The 22,195-nt window shown below is 37.3% G+C and overlaps 1 protein-coding gene across 3 annotated transcripts in view; it reads left to right on the forward strand.

Moving 5' to 3' along the window:
- furinb (furin (paired basic amino acid cleaving enzyme) b) overlaps positions 1-22,195 on the forward strand; it is a 176,674-nt gene that overhangs the window by 101,218 nt on the left and 53,261 nt on the right. For all 3 annotated transcript variants that reach the window (XM_057835926.1, XM_057835927.1, XM_057835925.1), the window contains one exon: positions 7,846-8,018. In XM_057835926.1, the coding sequence (XP_057691909.1) occupies positions 7,846-8,018 (173 nt within the window). The remainder of the gene's footprint in view (positions 1-7,845; positions 8,019-22,195) is intronic.

Here is a 22,195-nt window from a genome sequence, read left to right on the forward strand (position 1 = left end):
TTCAGACTAAAAAAAGCATATCCAGCCCATCCAGCATAAATCTGGATGGGCTAAAATCAGACTTTGGCTGCCAGTCTAAACAAGGCCATGGATGGCAAACTTTAACCGGGTACCATACTCATTTTGACCTATCATATACATTGTTTTATATATACAAGGCTCTGTATTTGGCCAAAGCGCTTTACACCGTTTATCAATGACCTATGTATGACATCTAAATTTATACTCTTGGCAGATGACACCAACATCCTATGCTCAGGAAAAAAAAATAAGAATATAATGCATGATGCACTGACAGAATTAACATATCTGATTCACTAGTTCAGGCTAAACAAATTATCAATAAATATGGAAACGTAATAATTTTATTTGGAAATGAAATAACAAAAACTGAAGAAAAGATGATTATACATAACAGCGAGATTGAATGAGTAACTGAGAGTAAATTTTTGGGTGTAATGCAGGATGAACAGTTGAATTGGACATCACAAATAAAGAATATAAAAATAAAACTGGCAAAGACTATTGGACTACTAAACAAACCTAAATCCGTTATAAATTATAAAGCATGCCGTATCTTGTTCTATTTTTTTAGTAATGCCATACTTCAGCTACTGTGTGGAGGTTTGGGGCAATACATATCCCAGCACTTTACTTGTGGCACGTCACAAAAAGGCAATAAGAGTAATGCACAAGGCTGGATACCTTGAACATACCAACAAACTGTTCTTGGAATCCAAGGAGTTAAAATTCCGAGATCTGGTCAAATTTAAAACGGCCATAACCACGTTTAAGGCACGGGAAAACTCATGACCTGGAAATATACAAGTTTCTTTTTCAAATAGACAAGGAGGGTATAATCCAAAGGTTGCGCTAGACTTTTTCGTTGTCTGTCATTTTGACTGACAGGGTCATAAAAATCCGGTCATAATCCATTTTTACCCGTCACTTAAATTTGTAAAATGATGATAATGACATTGTGGTGACCCTTTGTTTGGCATAATTCACCTTCCGTACTTGTGTGTCCATTTGGCGGAGCGCGTTACTGGCTACGACACAGTCACATGACAGAGACACTTAAAAGCCGCGCGCGTTCCGGCTTGAATAGAGAGTTCACAGAGAGCAGCCGAGCTACAGTGGCTGGACACAGCAATTCGAGCTAACAAGACTCTTAACATTGCATACCGCTTCAACATATTCAATAGTATTTAGTTTTCATTCATTTTAAATTAATATTATGTCCGAACAAGCTTAACAGAGAGTCCACACCGTGCCGTCACACATCAAGCAGGTGAATATGTAACTTTTTCTCCGCAGTGACAAAAACAGCTGACTGTGGCCCCAGTAGGTAGGCTACATATGGAACAATGAAATTAACAGTTCACCTGCTGTGGCCTGAACGGAGTCTTACACCTTCCTCATGGACTTGAATTGCGTGCCCGCTTGTGCAGTCCCTGTTTTTTCACCTCGTCGTTTTGGGGCTTTTTGAAGAAACTTCGGACACCCAGTTGCCTTGACATTTTTCAGAGTAAGGCCAACGACGTCATGCATCAAGAGAGACAATAGCTAATTAATATGCTCACTCGCCACCCTGTGGTCTGGGGTGTGAATTGCAACCTGTCAAAATGACAGATGGACTTCAGTTTTTTCCATCACCGTTTTTAAAAATCGGTCAGCGACGGAAAATATTCGGTTAACGAGACCCCTGGTATAATCTGAGAGGGGATTTAAACTTGAAAAAGCAGTTACACCATACAACAAAAAAGAGCTTTTGTCCTTCAATTTGTGGTGTGGACTTGTGGAATAAACTTACTGAGGACCTAAGGAAAAGCGTTAATTTGAGTGTGTTTAAGAGAATATATAAAGATCTTTTTTTCTACAACTATAGAAACGAATGATAGCATTCATGTCGAGAAAATGTTGAGTGATGCTAACCCTTGTACTTTAGGCATTAGGAAATGAGAAAATTGGTGAATCATTTTGAAATGTTGTGAACTGTAATTGTTTTGTCTGTTTCATGCTAATGATTATGTAGCGGATAAAGGGGTAGCAATCTTATAAGTTTTTTACTTATTCCTTCTCCTTTTCGTAATTCCTGTTTTGTTTGTATTCTTGTATATCCATAATTAGAGGTATGCGAAATTTCCGATTCTTAGGTTGTACGCGATTCGGCCGTGGAAGATTCAAGAACGATTCACAAACATCCAAATTCCGATTAATGAAATATGCCAAGTAAAGCAGAACTAAAACACAGTCATTGTGGTCTTCGGGACGCAATGAGGAACGAACCGAGAGTTAACACTGAGAGAGGCGGGCTGCAGCCGGACTCTCTTGGAACATCATGCTCAACTCATGCCACTAGACAAAAAAAAGTAATAATAATAATAACAATACCTGGCTGGGGCCGACAGCCGCTACAAACTATGCCACATAATGCTACGGTAGATATCACATACAGTGGGGAGAACAAGTATTTGATACACTGCCAATGGGAAAACCCATTGGCAGTGTATCAAATACTTGTTCTCCCCACTGTATATATAGAACTAGATGCGAAACGATAGACTAGGCGGCGTTAGCATATTTTTATATACATATATATATATATATATATATATATATATATATATATATATATAGATTCGAAATGAGACTCGCCGGCGTTAGTAAGCAGCCACCATTTTAAAGCAGTAGATATATCTTAAAGGCTGTTGTAGCAAACCTTCCGATCGAACCTAATTAACTTTTTTATCTAAAATACTCCTAAATCGGCAAAATCTTAACTTGAATCTATCTTTAAATGATGAAACAGTTTTAAAACTTTCACATGTCGAAAGTAGACAGAAGGGAACTAATGCAATAGTGGGGGCAATTTTACCAACTTTAACGGTTGATTTACAACATTAAATTAATTGAATATAGTTTAAAGCTGCTGATACAGAATGGAGACTTGAGTATCTTATTTACTGTTTTGAATAACTTGATACCGAAATAGTACACTATTTAAGCCTGAGAGGATTTTTGTACAATTTTTGTAACTAATTTATGAAACATTAAAAACAGCTAGGTGGGGAGACATCAATAGTTGATTTATAATCCAATCGTAGCCTCTGAATCATAACTGAATCGTTAAGTGCCCCAATTCCCATCTCTATCTATAATGAGATGCATGTTTTCTAAATAAATTCAATCAATCAATTAGACAATACAAAAAATGGAATCTGATGCAAGGTCAAGGTAAGAAAAAAATCATGTGATTCATTAAAGGTGATTTGTGTCAGGTTTTGACATCAAATAATCTGTTAATTTGTATGATGAGGGATGCCAACCGGATGCAGGATGCAAGCCCTGAGGAACTTAAATCGGCCTCATTGCAGATGTTACTTCTTTGTCTTCATTACCATGTCTCCCGATGGCGCAACTTACTGACCATGCATTTTAAGAAGTAATCCTCTGTTAATTTGTTCATGTCCTTAGAGTTTGCTAATGAGCAGCTGTAATTTTCCTCTGTATGTTTACAAGAACAATAAGGTACCTTAATACTTGTATCCTTGCTCAACAATGATAAGTGATTAGACTTTAACACTGCAGTTGACATTAGTTGGCTCAATTAATGTTTGTATTTACATTCCTGTCCATATTCTTACACACACATTAATCTGTGGTGCCACAACCTACCTCTGACTCCGTTGCCCTCCTGGGAAGTTGCACAGCAGTGTTTGTGTCACTGAGCTGCAGGAAGTAAAAGAGAATTGTAACAACAGTGATTATAATTACTGCTGCAACACAGTCTGCACATAATGATTACCAAGTAAACATCTTTTCTGTGCGTCACTATTTGCAGCATGTACTTAGAGAGCCATCCGCTACCTGCAGCAAGACTGCTTATTTGTCTATGGCCTTGCTAGAGAGAACCAGCACGTTGTCGGGAATCGATTATTGAAGTCTTAATGTGGATGTCAGTATTGTCTCAGGTCTGAGGGGGCTAGTCCCAGTAATAGACCTCATTTGAAGGTGGTTCATTTCACACCTCTCTCCTGCTATTAATGTTCACTGGACTGATCTAAGGCTGCTCACATCAAACACTCAGGCAGTGGGCACACCATTTGGCTGCGGGCTCTATGAACTCTCAGCTCATTTTTCAGTTGGGTGTCCATCAGATCACAATGTATGGACACAGTTTTGCACTTGTTAAAAGGCACAGTATTTATTTTCCTTTCTTACTTGTTTGTCCTATTGTTGCCAGTGAGTCAACTGATGAGAAGATTTCCCTGTTTGTCACCCTATGCTTTCATATATATATATATATATATATATATATATATATATATATATATATATATACAGTGCCTTGCAAAAGTGTTCGGCCCCTTGAATCTTGCAACCTTTCGCCACATTTCAGGCTTCAAACATAAAGATATGAAATTTAATTTTTTTGTCAAGAATCAACAACAAGTGGGACACAATTGTGAAGTGGAACAACATTTATTGGATAATTTAAACTTTTTTAACAAATAAAAAACTGAAAAGTGGGGCGTGCAATATTATTCGGCCCCTTTATTTTCAGTGCAGCAAACTCACTCCAGAAGTTCAGTGAGGATCTCTGAATGATCCAATGTTGTTCTTAATGACCGATGATGATAAATAGAATCCACCTGTGTGTAATCAAATCTCCGTATAAATGCACCTGCTCTGTGATACTCTCAGGGTTCTGTTTAAAGTGCAGAGAGCATTATGAAAACCAAGGAACACACCAGGCTGGTCCGAGATACTGTTGTGGAGAAGTTTAAAGCCGGATTTGGATACAAAAAGATTTTCCGAGCTTTAAACATCTCAAGGAGCACTGTGCAAGCCATCATATTGAAATGGAAGGAGCATCAGACCGCTGCAAATCTACCAAGACCCGGCCGTCCTTCCAAACTTTCTTCTCAAACAAGGAGAAAACTGATCAGAGATGCAGCCAAGAGGCCCATGATCACTCTGGATGAACTGCAGAGATCTACAGCTGAGGTGGGAGAGTCTGTCCATAGGACAACAATCAGTCGTACACTGCACAAATCTGGCCTTTATGGAAGAGTGGCAAGAAGAAAGCCATTTCTCAAAGATATCCATAAAAAGTCTCGTTTAAAGTTTGCCACGAGCCACCTGGGAGACACACCAAACATGTGGAAGAAGGTGCTCTGGTCAGATGAAACCAAAATTGAACTTTTTGGCCACAATGCAAAACGATATGGTTGGCGTAAAAGCAACACAGCTCATCACCCTGAACACACCATCCCCACTGTCAAACATGGTGGTGGCAGCATCATGGTTTGGGCCTGCTTTTCTTCAGCAGGGACAGGGAAGATGGTTAAAATTGACGGGAAGATGGATGCAGCCGAATACAGGAACATTCTGGAAGAAAACCTGTTGGTATCTGCACAAGACCTGAGACTGGGACAGAGATTTATCTTCCAACAGGACAATGATCCAAAACATGAAGCCAAATCTACAATGGAATGGTTCAAAAATAAACATATCCAGGTGTTAGAAAATGGCCAAGTCGAAGTCCAGACCTGAATCCAATCGAGAATCTGTGGAAAGAGCTGAAGACTGCTGTTCACAAACACTCTCCATCCAACCTCACTGAGCTCGAGCTGTTTTGCAAGGAAGAATGGGCAAGAATGTCAGTCTCTCGATGTGCAAAACTGATAGAAACATACCCCAAGCGACTTTCAGCTGCAATTGGAGCAAAAGGTGGCGCTACAAAGTATTAACGTAAGGGGGCCGAATAATATTGCACGCCCCACTTTTCAGTTTTTTATTTGTTAAAAAGGTTTAAATTATCCAATAAATTTTGTTCCACTTCACGATTGTGTCCCACTTGTTGTTGATTCTTGACAAAAAATTAAAATTTTATATCTTTATGTTTGAAGTCTGAAATGTGGCGAAAGGTTGCAAGGTTCAAGGGGGCTGAATACTTTTGCAAGGCACTGTATATATATATATATACAGTGCTGCTCGAAAGTTTGTGAACCCCACAGCGATGGTCAGATTTTTTGTAAAAAAAACGAAAATAACCTTATTAAATGTTAAGTTATACCCAAATCCACAATACTGACATTCCAAATAATGGACTGAAACAAAAGAAATAGTTATATTGTCATTCTTTATTTAACAAAAGTGGTTGATTTAAGAAAAACTCAGATATCATGTGTGCAAAAGTATGTGAACCCCTTCAGTTAATAGGATAGTGCGCCTCCTTTTGCAGAGATTACCTCAACCAAACGGTTTCTGTAGTGACTAATCAGCCTCTCACATCTACTTTGGGGGATTTTTGCCCATTCTTCCTTGCAGAACGCAGTCAGTTGAGAGAGGTTTGATGGGCGTCTGGCATGAACTGCTCGCTTCAGGTCCCGCCACAGCATTTCAATGGGATTTAGGTCAGGACTTTGACTGGGCCAGTCCAGAACACGAATCTTCTTCTTTTTCAGCCATTCCTTGGTTGTATTGCTGGAATGCTTTGGATCATTATCATGTTGCATGATCCACCTTCTGCCAAGCTTTAACTTCAAAACAGATGGCGTCAGGTTATGTTCTAGGATTTGACAATATTCCTCAGAATTCATGATTCCCTGGACTATGTGGAGTTGTCCAGGTCCTGAGGATGAAAAGCAAGCCCAGATCTTGGCATTCCCACCTCCATGCTTCACTGTTGGGAGAAGGTTCTTTTGGTGGTATGCAGTGTTGACTTTTCGCCAGACATGGCGGTTTTGGTTGTGACCAAACAGTTCAATTTTGCACCTACATCAGTTGATGAAAACTCTTTTTAATTTAGTCTCGACAACACAACTGTTAAAAAAACAAAAAAAAACTACTGAATTGATTGATTAGGAAATCAGGTTGAAATAATAGAAAATTCCAAAATGTTGAGGGGGTTCACAAACTTTTGAGCAGCACTGTATATGTATATATATATATATATATATATATATATATATATATATATATATATATATATATAATATGCCATATTTTTCTGTAAATTATATATATATTCTGTAAAATAAATTGTTGGAATGGAAAGATAAAACACAAGATGGATATATACATTCAACATACGGTACATAAGGACTGTAGTGGGCATTTCACTCTACTGTCATTTAAATCTGTCTATGCTGTCCTCACTCCGAAGCGTCTACTTTTTCCAAAGCTAGACAGCTAGTGAACGACACCTATATAATTAGACTTCTTCCTTTTTCATCTGATTTATTAATAAAATGGCCTCAAACCATTGTCCTCTTTAGACCGTCGTAAAACTACAAAATAAAAGTACACAAGCATTGCATTAGCAACAACGTTAGCTTAGCACGCTATACAGGTTCACTAAACATAAACAAAAAGCGTCTCATACAAAAAATATAACATTTCGCTTACTAACACAATATGTACATTCTTTACAACAACCATACTTACGGACAAATCATGTCCAAGGATCATATAAGCACAACATTATCAGCCCGAGACGTCGTGCAGCCCTAACGAACTGGCAAGAAAATAATAAACCATGTCGCAAAGCGACCACAAGAGTTCGCTGTTGGACAGCAAAAAAGCCTTGCTGTAAAACTTACCAAAAGGCAGAATACTTTCTGAGCGGGACATGTGCGTTAATTGCGTCAAATATTTTAACGTGATTAATTTAAAAAATTAATTACCGCACGTTAACGCGATAATTTTGACACCCCTAATATATATATAAGAATATGCTGCTGGATTTTATTCTGCTTCCCCTCCACCTTTAACATACAGTTTTCAACCATTCACGTAATTTAAAATAATCTTTGTGTGTGTGTATGTGTTTAACAGGAGTCCGTATGTTGGACGGGGAGGTAACAGATATAGTGGAGGCACACTCTCTCGGTCTCAACCCCCAGCACATTCACATATATAGTGCCAGCTGGGGCCCAGAAGATGACGGCAAATCATTGGACGGCCCTGCAAAACTTGCCAAGGAGGCTTTCCAACAGGGAGTCACCAAGGTCAGTCAGACCATAGTATCAGACTTCAATGTCTTTTTCATAGTTTATAACAAACAAAACGTTCAATGTTTTCAATACCTAAGCAACATAATAAGAAAACTGGTGTTTTGGAACTCATACAATGGTTCTGGTTGAATTCAACTCTGGTTCCAAAATGAAACAATATACCCCGACTCGGAGTTAAACAGATCAGTGTTTTATGCAAGTTTTAAGAAAATGCGCCAACGGCTTTAAGGCCACTCTGTTTTTAGATCGCTGAGGACAGGATCAAGAGGTACATTGTTGTTCTTCTTCTTGTTGAGGACACTATATAAAATTGCTCCGTTCGTGTTACTGTTCGACGTATCAGAATTAGATTTGGTAGGTATATTCTAGGGATATACAGTATACACGTCGATGCTCAGAGACCAATGTTTTATTTATTTTTTCTCAGGGGCGAATAGTTAATTGCAAACCTGTTAGAAATAATGTTGCACAGTGAGTAGTACAGTGGTACTTTGTCAGGAAATAAAACACAACCAGTATTCTATTCTAAGGACAGTCGCAAGGACAAAGGAAAGTCATTCAAATTCAGTTTCTTTTACGTGCACGGGGATAGATCTCCAACTTGCTTTTCTTCATCGTGCACCCGTTTTATTGACAAAGTCACATGAGAATAGAATATGCAGAAAGTGAGTACATGGCATGCAGTGATTGGTTAGTTCAGAATAGCAACAGCTTAGGAAGTGCCTTATTTGGTGTTGTTTCTCAAAACTGGATGCTTACTGTGAAACAGAAGTGAAACTTATTACAGCTTAACCTGGGGATTTTCCACAGAAGGTACGACCTTGGAAATGTAGCTGTAGCTGGGACAAAAGGGAGTCAAAACTTGATAAGGCATGAAGCAGAAACCCAATGTAAAATATACAAAGGAATATTTGCAGCACATGAACAGTAAGTATGAGTAAAATCTCACAGACGAATATAGTGGAATATAGATTCACAACAGTTTATGTGTTTTATAAACATGAATAAAATATATTCTTTCACATACCTCTACATAAAGAGTTAATTCGTTCCAGGACCTTGTTTGTAAGTCGAAATTGTTGGATGTCGAATAGGATTTTCCCATATGAATACATTATAATTCTATTAATTCGTTCAACTGCCCGAAAACCTACAGTAAATACTTAATAAATACTGCTGGTACAATTACAAATGGCAATTCCACATAGCAAAAAAAAATTATAAATGAAAATCGGAATAATAATACAGTATAATAATAACAATAATTCCTGTAATAATGTAACTAATCAGGCTCTAATGTGGCGGATGTGTTTTGCGTGTTGTACCTGAACACACCGTGTGGCTGATGTGACAGTGAATAGGTGCAGTAGAGATTGTACTTTCTCTTTTAATGTTGTTGTCGGCGTCAACTGTGGCGGACAGTAGGCATATTGTGTTGTACAAGTTCTGAAATAAATGAGTAAAAACCTTACGAAGCTGGCAATTTATTTGGCGATGTCACCACAACAATAATTGTCACCTTAACTTATAAAGATTGGCGAACGGAGGTCGGAGGATGACTGTCGAGATCGTAAACATTCTACGTATTGTTGAGCCGGTTCACTGACGCGCACACCACGCTTATATTTTTCTATCATTTCCATCTTTATTTCAATGGTAAGCGTCACCTTTTTCCCACCTGCACAAACAGTCTTGGAACCCATGTTGATTTCTGTCACAATAAAATCCGCTGCGCGTCCGTCTTGCGGGAAAACAAAGAAACTAATAATAATAATAAATCGTCGTATTTCGAGCATGTTGTCGGATTTAGAGAAAAATGGCGAGTCAAAATTTACGTTGACTGTAGAAAAGATCGGGTGTCGAAGTGATCGTATGTCGAGGTACCGCTGTACAGTGTATAGGCTAATACTTTTTAGGAGATGAATAAAATATCTCTGTAAAATTGTTATACTCGTTTTTTTGTTTGGACTTTTTTTGTTGTTGTGGATGTTTGGTCAGTCCAGTTTTTTCTTTTGACAACTGTTTTCTGTTGTGTCGCATGGAAGTGATGACTTCATGAAAGTGGTAGACCATGGTCAACCAGTTACCAAGGCATCTAAGATAAAAAAGCAGCCAATGGTACTGGCTAAATTTGACTAAACGTCTTTGATTATGTAACCAGTCTAATGTTGGTGGTGATATAATTGCGCCATGATCTCAAGATTATCCAAGGCAAAAAAAATGCAAAGAAAGAGGGAAGGGTTAGTATAAATGACCTTCATGTGGAAAATTAGTTGCTCAAAGAATCTAAATATGCAGTTCATTCATTTCTTCTAATTAATCACATACAGTGGGGAGAACAAGTATTTGATACATTGCCAATGAGTTTTCCTGTTGACTGTGTATCAAATACTTGTTCTCCCCACTGTAAGCGATGCCATTATAGGGCAAATGTGACATCGATTATACCCAATCTACTTTGTGTTGGAGGTAATTTACAGCCAGGTTGTGTCTCAATGCTACAGAAAACTGCAGTTTTTTATTTTTTAACATGTCCTGTTCAGCTGCTAAGATATGGTGAATAGAATCTGAGTGTCCCTATGGTCTGAACCCTAATTACCCTAATTAAATATAAAATATTATTAGATATTATCTAACCCTAATTAAATAAAACCCTAATTAAATAAAACCCTAATTGGGGATAAGATGTAAACCTAATTAACAAATTACAAACCCTAGTTTAAAATGCTCAATAATGGCGATAGGCCTCGCAACCCTACATTAGACTAACCCTAAGAGGATCACCCCTGTTTGGGATAATAAAATATATATAGAAGCTTGTAGTATTATTCGAATATATGGGTTATTATGGCAGGGACATTAATATATATATATATTGAGCTAATTTTATTAATATATTATATAATAATGGGATTTTAGGGGGACGTATATGGTTAGTTTAATTTTGGAAATGTTTAATATAATTTGGATTAATTATTATTGGCTATATTGGAATTATATGGATGCAGATGAATTATATATATGTGTATGTGTATATATGTATGAATATGTGTATATTGTATATGGTATGTATATGTTTGTATGTATTGCATATGTACATATATATGGAGTTGAAGGTATAGTAGTATTGTTATTATTGTTATTATTATAAGTAACTATATAGAATAGGATTGATATATAATAATATAGTGTGTCCTGATCTGTGATTCTGTTTCATTGTTTACAGACATATTCATGTATTCCCCGTAAATAAATATAAAAATATTTTTGTCCTGAAAAAACATAATTGTGCTAATCAAATTGATATCAGGTATTATTAAAATGAATGTATATATGTACTATCTATTAACATAATACATAATATTCAAAATAACCATATAAAAGACTTGTGCCAGTGCTGGTGAAATTCATTTCACCCTATATACATAAGTCACCTATGGTCTGAACATTTTTAATAGCATATTAAGTTCCTAACACAGATTGTTTGAGTGATGAGTCTTTCTCAAGTTAATATGTTGGAAAGCCAGAGCTGGCCAGCTCCAGGCTCACAGTTTAAGCAAAGCCGATAAATCGTGTCTTCATTGGGAGATGAATCAGTGTGTCAAAAAAAAGCATCCAAGAAATGAATGTGGGAACGAATTGTTTATCATACTTAAAAACTTATACTACACACGATCAGATATCAATGTAGAGTTTGTGCACTACGTGACAGACTACAATGTTAGCAGCATTGTTAGAACACAGCATGTAAATGCTGATAAAGCTTGAACATTTATAAAGAAACAAAAATGAATCGGCGCACTTTTAAAATATGTAGGATGTAATTAGCACCCCTGTTGTACACTGTGTGTGTGTGTTGGTGGGGGGAGGGGGGGTCATGTGTGTTTGTGCTTTTTGAACTGACGGATTATGAATAGGAATGTCCCGACCCGATCACGCCATTTTTCAGATGATTGGAATCAGGTGAAAAGGATTGGGTGTTTAATTAAAAAATTGGGGTTTTCTGCTTCATGCTCATACAGCTTCTTACCTTCCCCCCTGCTGGCGTTTGGTACTTAAAGTTAACGATGATCGACAGGTTTGTAGCTTTGTAGCTTATCTCGGCATTGTGAACATCAAAGCGTGAGTGAATTTGAGTGGACTCACTCAATAGAGCATTTAATAAAGACAAGTATTTTTCAACGTTATTCTTATTATATAATTCACATTATGAAGGCGTCATGGTGGGACAGTGGTTAGCAACTCCACCTCACAATTCTGGGATCGTGGGTTCAATCCTGGCTGCGGCTTTCCTGTGTGGATTTCGCATGTTCTTCCTGTGCCTGCGTAGGTTTTATCCAGGTTCCTGTTACAATCTCAATAAACCATGCATGGTCTACTAATTGAACACTCCAAATTGTCCGTAGGTGTGAATGTGTGCGTGAATGGTTGTGTGTCTTTATGTGCCCTGCAACTGGCTGGCAACCAGTTAAGGCTGTACCCCGCCTTCCGCCGGGAGTTAGCTGTGATAGGCTCCAGCACCCCTGCGATCCTTGTGAGGATAAGCTTTTCAGAAGATGAATGAATTATATCACTGTTATGGGGAATAACTAAAAGTATGGCGTTAAAGGTGATACAATGAAAAATGTGGGTGTGCCTACATTTTATGCTGGTGCACCTTAAGTAAAATGTTAGGCGCACCTGTGCAACCAATAGTAAAAGTAAGTCTGGAGCCTCAGCAATATAGATCGCAATGTTAATTTTTTCCAGTATTGTTCAATCCTTATTTATATATTTTTTTACATGTAATTAATCCAGAAATAGAATTGCATTGCCAAAAGATACAAAAATGTATATGTTCCATACTCCGCAACACTCCCGGAAGAAGCGGAAGAGGAAGTACTGTAAAAAGTACAGTACTGTAACATGTTTGAACTTTTGTTCAAAAAAAAAAAAAAAATCCAGTATCGTATCAGGACTCAGTAGATTCTCAAAATCAGGAGACTCGGACTTGGGTGCAAATAAATGAGCGATTGGGACATCCTTAATTATGAGGTGTGCGAGCAGCAAAGATAAGCAATAATAACAGTTAGTGACACCTCCCCCGACTAGATTAAAAAAGCACAACAAAAAGAAGCTAAATATTACACCAGCAGAGGTGTCGAAAAGACATTTTTTGGAGCTATACTTCACTGGAGTAGTTGGAGCTCATACTCTGTGGCCTGCAGTCTTTAGAGATGTTTGCAAATGTACAGTAGTCTTCCCTCCTCCCCTATTAACACTGTGCAGGTGTTTGCCACGGCTGCGAAATGCTAACCATAATAAACATGTCTGCCGGGTGGAATGATTATGCAATTTGTGTGAATAATGTTAAATTAGCATCAAACAACACATGCTACGAAGATTCCTCACGGTGGCACAACGTCAAAACTTCAACATGAAAAATGTAAAAGGCCAACAGTATGGCATGTGGGTTTGTAGGTGGTCGTCTAATTTGACCAATATGATCATTTTACTCATGTATTTTTTTGTCACAAATATGGTCAATTCAATCCATAGACTTCACTATCAGTTGGCGAGACAGCTCCTACGGACTTTGCGCCACGGCTTCCTGTAGGGGGCCCGGCCAGGCAGAGCGTCGCGGAAGCTTTCACTGCGATAAACTCAAAACACACACTGCGTTCTAACGCAAGATTTACGTGGAAACAGGATGAAAGTTTTAGTGCATACAAGCAGGCAGGAGTGTCCCAAGAGTGATTATGTCGAGGATTCAAGGTAATTATTATATGAAATAGCACCATGCATGCACTTTGAAACGTTGTGGGAAAAAAATGGAATGAATGGAAAAAACTTTAACTTGAAATATTTACGTAAAATGAACAATAACAGCCTGTTAATTTTCGCTTTTAACCAAGAATCTAGACTGTTTTAAGTTCAAATCTACAGTGCCTTGCAAAAGTATTCGGCCCCCTTGAATCTTGCAAACTTTCGCCACATTTCAGGCTTTAAACATAAAGATATGAAATTTAATTTTTTTGTCAAGAATCAACAATAAGTGGGACACAATCGTGAAGTGGAACAACATTTATTGGATATTTTAAACTTTTTTAACAAATAAAAAACTGAAAAGTGGGGCGTGCCATATTATTCGGCCCCTTTACTTTCAGTGCAGAAAACTCACTCCAGAAGTTCAGTGAGGATCTCTGAATGATCCAATGTTGTCCTAAATGACCGATGATGATAAATAAAATCCACCTGTGTGTAATCAAGTCTCCGTATAAATGCACCTGCTCTGTGATAGTCTCAGGGTTCTGTTTAAAGTGCAGAGAGCATTATGAAAACCAAGGAATACACCAGGCAGGTCCGAGATACTGTTGTGGAGAAGTTTAAAGCCGGATTTGGATACAAAAAGATTTCCCAAGCTTTAAACATCTCAAGGAGCACTGTGCAAGCCATCATATTGAAATGGAAGGAGCATCAGACCACTGAAAATCTACCAAGACCCGGCCGTCCTTCCAAACTTTCTTCTCAAACAAGGAGAAAACTGATCAGAGATGCAGCCAAGAGGCCCATGATCACTGGATGAACTGCAGAGATCTACAGCTGAGGTGGGAGAGTCTGTCCATAGGACAACAATCAGTCGTACACTGCACAAATCTGGCCTTTATGGAAGAGTGGCAAGAAGAAAGCCATTTCTCAAAGATATCCATAAAAAGTCTCGTTTAAAGTTTGCCACGAGCCACCTGGGAGACACACCAAACATGTGGAAGAAGGTGCTCTGGTCAGATGAAACCAAAATTGAACTTTTTGGCCACAATGCAAAACGATATGTTTGGCGTAAAAGCAACACAGCTCATCACCCTGAACACACCATCCCCACTGTCAAACATGGTGGTGGCAGCATCATGGTTTGGGCCTGCTTTTCTTCAGCTGGGACAGGGAAGATGGTTAAAATTGACGGGAAGATGGATGCAGCCAAATACAGGAACATTCTGGAAGAAAACCTGTTGGTATCTGCACAAGACCTGAGACTGGGACGGAGATTTATCTTCCAACAGGACAATGATCCAAAACATAAAGCCAAATCTACAATGGAATGGTTCAAAAATAAACGTATCCAGGTGTTAGAATGGCCAAGTCAAAGTCCAGACCTGAATCCAATCGAGAATCTGTGGAAAGACCTGAAGACTGCTGTTCACAAACACTCTCCATCCAACCTCACTGAGCCCGAGCTTTTTTGCAAGGAAGAATGGGCAAGAATGTCAGTCTCTCGATGTGCAAAACTGATAGAAACATACCCCAAACGACTTGCAGCTGTAATTGGAGCAAAGGTGGCGCTATAAAGTGTTAACGCAAGGGGGCCGAATAATATTGCACGCCCCACTTTTCAGTTTTTTATTTGTTAAAAAAGTTTAAATTATCCAATAAATTTTGTTCCACTTCACGATTGTGTCCCACTTGTTGTTGATTCTTGACAAAAAATTAAAATTTTATATCGTTATGTTTGAAGCCTGAAATGTGGCGAAAGGTTGCAAGGTTCAAGGGGGCTGAATACTTTTGCAAGGCACTGTATATAAATTCCAGGATTTGCACATTTATTTTCAAGATTTTTCAACTTAAATAGCTTTGTTTCGTGATGGATGGATTTTGTATCCATACACCATAGTGTAACTTTACTTTCAAATAATCAGGTAATATTTGGCCAACTGCCCAGTTTTTAGCAAAAACTAGTAATTTAGAAATTTCTTCTTCCATACAAAAAAAAATTTGTCTTCTACGTGTTTTATTTCATGTAAGATTTCAATCTAAAAACGCGGGGCCAGATAGCCAACAAGACGTGCTGAGGCAATAGTGATATCGAAAAATCAAAATTGTACCGAGTTAAAAAAAAAAATTAAGTTGCGATTTCAGGCAAAAATATATGTTAAATATTGCTATTGATCCTGAAAATATAGGTGATTATCTCTGCATTTGGTGATTTATGTACATCTAGCGTAAAATCTGAGAGTTTTATAGCCATTTTAGGTTTTATTATACTTATATCAAAAACAATCGGGATTTTATTAGGGAACAACTTTGAATTTTTGCCGATTATAATGGAGACTCATATATGCCTAAGGGAGGTGCCTGTTTTAGTTTTAGGTTGCTAGCGGCTTGGGTTTTGAAAATATTGAATTTGAAGTTTTTGAAAATAGGCCCCCCTACGGAGCAACCCAAATGTTGACCTTTGTTTCAGCAACAATTTTTTTTTTATTTCAAAATTGCTTTATATTTTCGTTGCTATAGGTTTAGGTGAAATGACACTGATTGTGTTAAATGTGTACATCATATCATCAGCATATCAAGACCCTTGAATCGAATTTGAGTCGTGGCAGACTTTGTAGTATCGGCATATACAGTATGATATCGTTGTCTAAATAATTTATATCGTATCGTCATGTACAGTAATTGGTTATTTAGACCCCTATCAAAAACATGTTTTTGAATGAATCAAAATATAACTAAATTGCATACTTGAACAAGCCTAAACTAAACATGTAGTCCCCAGATTACGATGTACCCAATTTATGTGATTTCCACAAAAAAATGGCGGAGCCTCATCCGCTATTTTGTCTCTAGTTTTTTGTATCCTTTTTCACTTTATTTTATTAATATGACTGTTCTGCCCCTTGGCGAAATGTGTATTTCATTATCATGTTGACTTTTGTTTTGTAATGCATGCTTATATTTTGGCGCAGGAAGCGCAGCCGAGAGAGAGAGAGAGAGGGGAAGAGATTCCATTTTAGCTCACTGTCTAGCTAGGACTTACATCAGCTTCAGCGTCTTGGCGAAGACAGTACATTGACGTATAATACATGTTTTTGGATAGTTATTTTGAGATTTATATTGGTATTCACTGGTACTTAAAGGGTTAATTCCAATTTGGGTTACGTCGCCAACGTAGGAACAGAACTCGTTCGTAACCACCGTACTGATGTAATCTTTACTTTTAATCTTTAATCCGTATTTTGTAATCTGGCGGGAGTTGTCAATTATCCTTTGACTTGTCCTTGAAGGTTGTGAGTGTAATATTGTCTCCAGGTAATATCATTATTTCTCATTTGTCAGAAATAGAGGGTGCAGCAAATACATTCATGTGAAATGAAGTGAACTTCGATGGCCGTCAGTCGCTGATGCAGAGCAATAGATTGACTTTAGCATAACAGTAATTGGTGTATAATTAACTAAATGATTTAAAAGGAGGAGGAGGGGAAATTGTTTAAATCCCCTATGTACACTGTTGAGCAAAATATAGTATGACAGAGACGAAACATCACAGAAATTATCTGTTTGGCGCATAAAACTGAAAAAGTAAGACAATTCAGGAAGTTGCTATGTGTCCTTAGCTAGTAATAAAATGTCAGGGCTATCTTGAAAGTACCATAAATGTTCCAGAATTACATGTCTGTAAACTTATTGTACACCTTTTAAAATGTTCTTTAAGCTTACACAGAAAACTGAGTCTGTTCATATGTTAATCACCTACAAAAGAGTCATTGCAGTTTTATTCGGTAAATTCACCATTATGTTTCAAAGACTTGATGACTTGCCGTATACCTATGAATGTCTCCATTTTCAACCTATGAACGTCTTAATTTACAACTTAAAATAGCTCCTTTTTTTTTTTTTTTTTTTTAACTTCAAACCAGTTGAGCATTTGCTGCCAGTTACTAGAGTGAGATGTTTTTTTTAAAACCGACGAACTTCAAACGATTAGACCAATAAGGGCCCAGTGAGGTTGAAGGCAGGAGCGTAGGTTTGCATTGGAACGGTAGGGACATAATACTATCAAATTTTCAGGATGCTCAAATTGTCCCCACCAACTTTTGAGCAACCTTATTTGCATTATGTAATGACCTCAGTTATATAGGTACCATAATTTCCCGAATATAACGTGCACTTTTTTCCCCAAAATCAACTTGTAAAATCATGGTGCGCATGATACACGGGTACATTAATGGAGACAGAAATAGATATATATATATATATGAAAACAGATTTTTTATTTTATTTTTTGTATTGACACGGCCATGTTGTGTTGAAGAAACGTATACGGCGATACGTTCCCGACCATTACGGTATGTGACATCACCATTTTGTTTCGGTAATACTTCACTCTGATCGGCCGAATAATTTCGTCTGTGTTAAATTCTGCTTTTTTCACTATTCATAAAGCACAGAATTTAGTTTCTTGAACTCATTTGAGTCAAAGTTTATTGCAGCTCCGCAACTCGGACCATAACAAACGTAACACAACACAGACTTCCTGTGTCCGTCAACTATATCTGTCCCTCGGGAAACTCAAACCCAATTAACAATAGTTCCTATTGTTACTGTCATATCGACAGTGATGAGCTCTCTCGGATTTCCAACTTACTCTCACTTTCATTTTACCGCATCAATCCATGGAGGAAACATTTATTCATCATGATGAAACGAGCAAGTTGTACAGCAGCCTTAAAAAGAAAAGTCACATCTGTTTTGTTTTCTCCTGGATTCTGGTAAGTTCAAGAAGTTATCAGATCATATTATTGTCAGTTTACGATAATGTTTTGAACTACCAATGTGCTATGCTTGTGCTGTGTTTCACCAGTCAGTAAAATGACATTTCTGTATCTGTACACAAGCTCTGTTTTCTTGTATTCTTCTATTTATTGGTGCTAAAATTAGGGTGCGCGTTATACACAGGTACAATAATTTTCCCTAGATTTTACAAGTAAATTTGGGGTGCGCGTTATACACGGTTGCGCCTTATATTCGGGAAATTACGGTAATTTAGATTGTCTTACCATATGTTGGAAGGAAAGAATTGACCCTACCATTATTAAGTGATTTACAGTACTTGAATTATGTTCAGACTTACAATGACCCCTTTGCAGTTGCTGAATGTGCCAGTCCATTCTTTTTCCCTCAAACGCACGTTTAATTGACTGATGATTTGTCCCCCCCACCACCCCCCCACCCAAAGACACACACACACACCCACACACGCATTCACCCCCTGACAGAAATACAACACGCTGCCTCATGTCATGTGAAGTCATGTAAAAATGTAAATGTTGTGTAGGTGGGGATCACACCACTAATTTTGCTACTGAAAGTCTGACCTGCATCAGAGTTAGCATAACATTAATCAGTAGGAATTTCCTGAACTCAAGTAGGTAAATGCTTTGAGAGAAATATCCTCCTGTATGTTTTTTCTACTGTTAGTGTTAATTCAACTATGAGAAATGTAGTGAACGAAGGTTTACCCCCTTCACCCCAGTTTTCATTTTTATTAGATTTATGTGGTCCTCAAGCAGCCCAAAAGACTTTTCGATTTTTGTGATGTTTTTATTTATTTATTTTATTTTTATTTTATTTTATTTTTTAGTTTGGCTGCGCTTGTGGACAAATAGTAATGTTTTACCTGAGGGAAGGCTCAATTTTTATTTATTTTTGTTATTCCCTGACTAAGAAATTTTTTGTTATATTTAATTTACTTACACAATTTTGAGTGCCAACTTTGAGTGCTATGAAGACAAATGTTTATTTTTTTTGAATTTCTGGATACTTAAGAGATGATGAACAAGTTTGTATTTCTTGTGTATGTTAATATAATTTGAGTTTAAATAATGCAATTTAAATTTGCTAATAAAATCCAGACATTCACTCTGGAAGTTTTCAAAATGTTTCTTTGGGAGTTTTTGAAAACAGAGATTTGAATCGAACGGTGGATCTCCTGATCAGTTTAAATCTACTAGAAATAAGTGAAAATATATGCCAGTGCTTCAAGTAAATCTTACTCAGATTTATTTAAATAAGAAAAATAGCTAGCCCAAAATAAGCTTAACAGACCTATTTTAAGCAAAAAGTTTGTATATTTAATCTTAAAAAAACTTGTTTGTCAGAAATGTCCTCTATTCAAGAATATATATTGTTCAAAACATTATTTGAAAGCATTTTTTCTTGATTCAGGTGAAAAATGACCGATTCATAATTGATGGTTTTAATAATAACAAATAGTCATATTTATTAAAAGTAAGGAATAATCTGACGCATTAATCTGTTAACAAGCCTTTAACACCCAAAACAAGATGAAGAAAATTATTCTTCTAGATTCAAGAAAAATAATCAGATTAAACGGTATACTGTAAATTTGCAGTGTGAAAGTTAATATAAGTCAATACAATTTATCTTGCAATAGGCATTTAGCCTATTAATTAATTAGGTTCTTTATTGGTGGGAAATGTAGCCCTGACCGCCGTTCAACCAGTCTGTTTGGTCTTATTAATATTCCGTCCCCAGCAAAAAGTGTACATGCAGGTTATGCTGTCATATCGTCCCTACCAATATTGAGACCAAACCTACGCCCTTGGTTGAAGGTATCAGTCACATGATCGCGAAGATGCACACATTCAAAACAAGACAGAATGACGGATGGAGTAGACTATTCTCTTGCTATAAGGAGACGATCTCAGAGTCATTTTATACATTTGAAGCAGTCGAACAACAGTTTATAGAAACAACTAACAATGCAAATTATGAATATTGTAAGTCAAATTTCCTCCGACTGATTTTTCAATAATAATTTAAGATAATGTCCGGTTTTTGTTTGGTGTGTATGTGTGTTCTAGTTTCTTAACTCACGCATTTCAGGACATTCTCACACCCAAAGCCTAACTTTACATCCCCCACGCAAAAAAAATATATAACTCGACCATAGTCTTACAAAAAACACAAAAAAAAGGTCCCCTCCATATTTTCAAACGATTTCACAAGGTGTTTTATTGGGCAAAATATTAGCAAACTTCAAACAAGCAGCCTGTCACTTAAAGTTGATCAAACAAGACAAATTATGGGGAGTTTCCCGTAGGCGTATACGTACTCTGCATCTAAGCATGTGTCGGTATGAGATTCTGATGGTATGATAACCTTAAGCATAAATATCACAGTATTGCAATTACAGCTCTAAAATGTGTAACTTTGAAATACCTGGGTTTAAAAAAAAACAAAAACTTTTTTTCATTGAACAGGATTTTTATTTTTCAAAACATATTAGCAAATTGGAACATACTGTAGGTATAATAAATATAAAATTAATGAAATTAATTAATTAAAAAAATATTCTATATAAATGTATTCTAAGTAAAATTAAAATAAATGCCATCCTTTGGGTGACCGTAAACCCACAGCCATAACTTAGCACTATTATCATCAGAACAAAATTAATGAATTATTTTCCATGAAAAGCACGTGTATACAGTGGGGCAAATAAGTATTTAGTCAACCACTAATTGTGCAAGTTCTCCCACTTGAAAATATTAGAGAGGCCTGTATTTGTCAACGTGGGTAAACCTCAACCATGAGAGACAGAATGTGGGAAAAAACCCAGAAAATAACATTTTGATTTTTAAAGAATTTATTTGCAAATCATGGTGGAAAATAAGTACGTGGTCAATACCAAAAGTTCATCTCAATACTTTGTTATGTACCCTTTGTTGGCAATAACAGAGGCCAAACGTTTTCTGTAACTCTTCACAAGCTTTTCACACACTGTTGCTGGTATTTTGTCCCATTTCTCCATGCAGATCTCCTCTAGAGCAGTGATGTTTTGGGGCTGTCGTTGGGCAACACGGACTTTCAACTCCCTCCACAGATTTTCTATGGGGTTGACATCTGTAGACTGGCTAGGCCACTCCAGGACCTTGAAATGCTTCTTACGAAGCCACTCCTTTGTTGCCCTGGCTGTGTGTTTGGGATCATTGTCATGCTGAAAGACCCAGACACGTCTCATCTTCAATGCCCTTGCTGTTGAAAGGAGATTTTCACTCAAAATCTCTCGATACATGGACCCATTCATTCTTTCCTTTACACAGATCAGTCATCCTGGTCCCTTTGCAGAAAAACAGCCCTAAAGCATGATGTTTCCACCCCCATGCTTCACAGTGGGTATGGTGTTCTTCGGATGCAATTCAGTATTCTTTCTCCTCCAAACACGAGAACCTGTGTTTCAACCAAAAAGTTCTATTTTGGTTTCATCTGACCATAACACATTCTCCAAGTCCTCTTCCCGGTCATCCAACTGCTCTCTAGCGAACCACAGACAGGCCTGGACGTGTACTGGCTTCAGCAGGGGGACACGTCTGGCAGTGCAGGATTTGAGTTCCTGG

Source organism: Corythoichthys intestinalis, chromosome 5 (assembly GCF_030265065.1).
Source record: "Corythoichthys intestinalis isolate RoL2023-P3 chromosome 5, ASM3026506v1, whole genome shotgun sequence".
Lineage (NCBI taxonomy): Eukaryota > Metazoa > Chordata > Actinopteri > Syngnathiformes > Syngnathidae > Corythoichthys > Corythoichthys intestinalis.